The 4,981-nt window shown below is 43.2% G+C and overlaps 1 protein-coding gene across 1 annotated transcript; it reads right to left on the bottom strand.

The window, feature by feature from the left end:
• Positions 1 to 1,345: 1,345 nt before the first annotated feature.
• On the bottom strand, positions 1,346 to 2,618 carry LOC119189251. The gene is made up of 3 exons (XM_037438389.1): positions 2,434 to 2,618; positions 1,828 to 2,324; positions 1,346 to 1,725 (listed from the first exon to the last, which is right to left on the bottom strand). Exons 1-3 carry the CDS (start codon positions 2,616 to 2,618, stop codon positions 1,346 to 1,348), a joined length of 1,062 nt encoding a protein of 353 aa, XP_037294286.1.
• Positions 2,619 to 4,981: the final 2,363 nt, after the last annotated feature.

Consider the following 4,981-nt stretch of genomic DNA (forward strand, 5'->3'; position numbering starts at 1 on the left):
CACATTTAAAACTTCGTACTGTCACTGTCATTCCTTAAGAGTTCAGGAAGATAGTAATATGATTAAAATATATTTAGCGCTAATCGTATTTATTTAGCACTTCCTATACAAAAGTATACAGGCGGACTTAATGCTATAGGCATTCTCTACCAGTCAACCTTAGGGTGGTGCTGAGATCATCATGGTAGGTGCATGAAAGGAAGGTACAAAATTCAAAATATTCAAAAACAAATAATAATTAATGAACTAAAATATACATTATGTATATGTGTATACATATAGATATCATATACAGATATAAGATAAATACTATATGTAAATATATAATTAATATTTAAAGAAATAAGGTGGTGACTCTTTCGCTTTATTCGAAAGTAATTGGGTTTAGTGAAAGGTTGTGTAAGCCAGCCTTAAAATAATTTTCACTATCTGTAAGATATCTACAATCAAAAATGAATTGCAGGCGTGGCTTGATCTTGTGTAAATATTGATCCAAATGATAGTACGCAATAAAAAACTTTTGATACTGAATCATAGTCTGGAAAATACCAGTGTACGTCATTATGCTAATTGCATGCGTCGAAAACGCTGAGTAACTTTGGGAGAATGTCGACGTGCATTCGACTGAGCGCATAGCAGGTTTTGTAGTGTATGATAATATATGTCGTCGATAAAATGAGCTTAATACCATCCAGAGGTTGGGGTAGGCTGAAAGGTTCCCCAGTGTTACGAGCTTTAGACTGGTTAGAAAATTTGTAACCTAGATTTTTTTTTATTGCTTTAATTGACGAGACGAGCTTGTCGTTCGTCTGATGGTAAGCGATACGACTGCCCATAAACAGTAGAAACACCATCAAACACCTTGAAATACAAAGTGTTTTGTATTCCACTGCGCTCGCCGTGCTGAGACATGAGATGTTTTTTTTTTTTTTTTTTTTTTTTTTTTTTTTTTTTTTTTTTTTTGTTTTTTCCATCACTTATCTATATCTTATCTATGGGTCCTGTTTTATTGATCTTATTTTATCTATGTTATATTTATCTATCTTAATTCTAATCATCTCGTACGTATATAATATCTTTTCTATCTGTGAGTTATTACTAAAATTATATAATACCTTATTATTATACATTTAGTAATTCTTAATTACTATTTCTTTTTACTACCTTATTTGCTATTATCTTGCAATATTTTAAAAATATACTTAAATCTACTTTATTTTTCATTATCCTAGGTATACTATCTATGGTTAATTTTAAGCCTAATCTTATTTCTAACTCCCATCTTTCTTTGGCGTGGACGGTACACTCGAGTAAAAGGTGTGGGACCGTCTCCCGAACATCAGGGTCACATAGGCACGCCGGACTCTCCTTGCACTTGAATCGATGCGGGTACTCCGGAGAAGCCGCCGTGCCCAGTGAACACCTGCGTCAGGAGCGGATCCGGAACGATCTTCCTGACGACCCTATGCGCCTCGGCGGCGTCTGGAAAGAACAGCTTCGTCGTCGAAGCCGTCTCTCCATCCGCATATCTCCGGCTCCACTCGCCAATAGAGGCCCGACGGATCTCCCTCTTGACGAATGAAACCGGACATTTGCCGTAGTGCGCACGGGTCTTCAGGTGCAGTGCGGCCGCTTTAGCGAGCTCATCCGCCCTTTCATTTCCCTCCAGCCCCACATGTGCCTTCACCCAGAAAAATTTAATTTTCTGGGTGCGTTTACTAGCTTCTTTAAGCAGATTATTAATGTCAAACGCTATGGGGTCGGAGGGGAGTCACCACTAGTGACAACTTCCAGGAGCGAGACCTAGCATCGCTAAAGATGCCGCACGTAGGAAGCCCGCTGTGGAGCGCTTCCTCCACGGCTTTGCGAAAGAGCGAGAAGTTCCGCCCTGATAGACGGAGCAGTATGGCTCAAGCCGCAATTTTCTGGTACTCGTCTCGGCGGCGCCGTTCCAAATGGACAGCGCCGCTCCGACTTTCCCATCAATTTTGCTTCCGTCGGTGAAGATACTTAGTCCCTCACCGACGTGCTGAGCCAGTTCCGCTCCGTCAACCAGGCATTGGAAACTCCCGCTGCTCCGTTCCGCCGGGTGGTCCAGGCTGGCAAAGGCTACAGGGGCCTCTATCTCCCGATCGCCCACCACCCGCTGGGAGTACCCCCTCTTGACCTCGTAAAGGAGTGCAGTCTCCCTCACTCTTATGTCAGGGGAGTATTCCCGCGAGCAGCAGCGTCGAGTTGAGAGGCAGTCCTGTATGCCTTTGTCAGCTTTATGCGTAAAGCTACGCTGGATGGTCCCCAGCTGCTTCCTAACACCTAATTTCTGGCTAGCGGGAGCCCACGCGCTAGCCGCATAAAGAATAACAGGCTCCCACCGCTGCCGTGTATATCGTCCGGATCACTTCTGGTCCCAACCCCCACTGGACTTTGGCCGACCTGGCAAGCATTTTGTAAAGACCAGCTGCCTTCCTGCACGCCTGTGAAACGTGACTGTTAAAGGTCAGTTTCCTATCGATCGTCAGGCCGAGCACCTTGATCTCATTTGACATGCCAATGTCGACTCCGCCCATGCGCAGGATCGGGGTATCGTACTTTAACTTATTGGTAATTACCATTGCCATGGTCTTGTGCGGCGCGAATTTGAGTTTATTTCGGATACCCCAATCATGCACATAGGCTAGTGCCGCATTGGCCTGCCTCTGGGCTTCTCCTGTGGAACCCCCGTCAAACACCAGGACGACATCGTCAGCAAATGCTTGACAATAGTCGCCCCGGCGCTCGAGCCCCTGTAAAAGGGGTCGAGGAGGAGGTTCCACAGGATGGGCCCTCCGATCGATCCCTGGACACAACCTTTAACAGTCCGTTTCCTGGCTTCGGCACCCGCGTATCGGACCATAACCGACCGATCATCCAAGTAGCTGGCGATCAACCGTCTGATGTTTGGCGGGCATTGCTCTTCCGCCAATCGGACCTTGATGGCTGGCCACCAGGCGCTATCGAAGGCTCCCTCTATGTCTAATGATATCATTATTATGACTCTTTTTTCTTCGAGCTTAGTCCTTATTCTTTTCATCAAGACATAGAGGTCCTCGGTGTCCCTTTGTGGCATAAATCCGAATTGGCGGTGGCACATCCTCGGGATGAGGTGCCATTTGAGCCTGCCCACCAACATCTTTTCAGTATCTTTCCCATCACTGGCAACAGTCCTATCGGCCGATGCGCTTTGGGAACCGTGTAGTCTTCTCGACCCGGTTTCCGAAGCACAACGACCGTAGCCTCTTCCAAATTTTTGGAAAGTAGGCCAATTCCAGGCACTTGTTAGCCAGCGATAGGAAAGATTCGGATCCAGGCTGATCGCCTGCGCACAGATGTCGGAGGTCAGACCATCCGAGCCGGGTGCCTTTTTCGGGTTGAAGGTCACCAGCGCCGCGGTGAGCTCCCGCATCGTGAACGGTGGGTGGACATGAGATGTTAAGTCTTATTATGTTCAGTAGTTACACTAGCTACAATGTCCTTCAAACCGGAACACAACAGTGACTACACACTGCTGCTTGGGAACACAAAATAGACATAGCGATGATACCTACCCAGGCGGACTTTCACATATGAGAGACCTACCACCAGTGACGTTAATGAAAATGGTAGCGAGCACTGTCAAAAGGCATTGTTCATGAAGCTATTTCGTCAAGCAAAATTTTGTATTTCCCATAATGCATCGCGGATTTAAGATCGATTCAAAATTCCACGCACTTTCAATTCGCTTGATAGTTTCCGAGTCACCTTTAAGTGTGGTTCTCCATACGTATATTTAGCCTTATAATGTACACCACTAGTATCAAGTATGACTGGTCATAACCTGCATGATAATTTATAACGTATAAATGTTTGTATGTCAGTTATAAAGCGGTTGACATAGGCAAAGAACTTTAAGTTATCGGTCATGATTCACGACAAATTGTAATTAAGTAGTATAATTAACTTCTTTCTTCTTAAGACATGACTTTATCGATAGTCTTCGAGAAAGATTCAACAATAATTCTAGATTATAGTTTATATTCCTCCGGATGTCGACCACCGTATACAAGGTGTAAAACTCGCCATAGTGGTCCACAGAAGTGCGTCGTGTTCGGTATTTAACCTGTGTATATTCGTCTTGAAGGCCAGCATAGTGATAATCTTCTCTGGTCAGACGATACTTTATCTTAAGCAGTGGCGAAAGGTCCATATAACCCGAACTCTGCCGGCTTCGCTTTATAGATTTTTTTGTAGAATCTAATTATCATTAGAACGTTGTTTAGATCTAGATTTGCCGGATTTTTTTTCAGCCTATAAGGGATAAATGCTTAAATGGGCAGAAAATTGGGATTTCAGTTTGTTACCCGGGACAAATACGAAACAAAATTTTTGGTAATTTTTTATATTTTTTCGAGCGTCGAGTCTGTTTTAATTTTCAAATTTAATTTTTCTTTTATTCGTTTTAACATATTTGTGACAACCAAAACAATTATAATCGTAATTAAAACAGGTAACTACTCACTTTTTGTTAAATTTAATAAAACTGAGTTGTACCTTCTATCAAGTCCGATATGTGTGCGAAAATGCTAACGTTGCGTGCTTGAGTACTTGTCAATGGTACATCTATCGATTATCGGGACAGTCTGTCCCGTTGAGACATTTTAAAATGTGCCTATAATACGGGACGTTCCGGTAAACACGGGAAGTTTGGCAATGCGATTCAGACCGCAATAATGCATATTAGCACCTATGTGTTGAGTCGGGCTCCCTTCAGAGCATTTCACCTTTCGCCACTGCTATCTGGACACCACTTTCCTTACTATTATGTGTAGTAGAGTCACACCTGCTCTATTCAAAGAGATTCCCACTTTTAGACAGGTACAATAAATATTCTTTTTAATATGGATGAATTAATACAAAAACAAGATCTTATTTAGTTCTTATAGTCACTTTTATGTGATCAACTCTT

This window comes from Manduca sexta, chromosome 14 (genome assembly GCF_014839805.1).
Source record: "Manduca sexta isolate Smith_Timp_Sample1 chromosome 14, JHU_Msex_v1.0, whole genome shotgun sequence".
NCBI lineage: Eukaryota > Metazoa > Arthropoda > Insecta > Lepidoptera > Sphingidae > Manduca > Manduca sexta.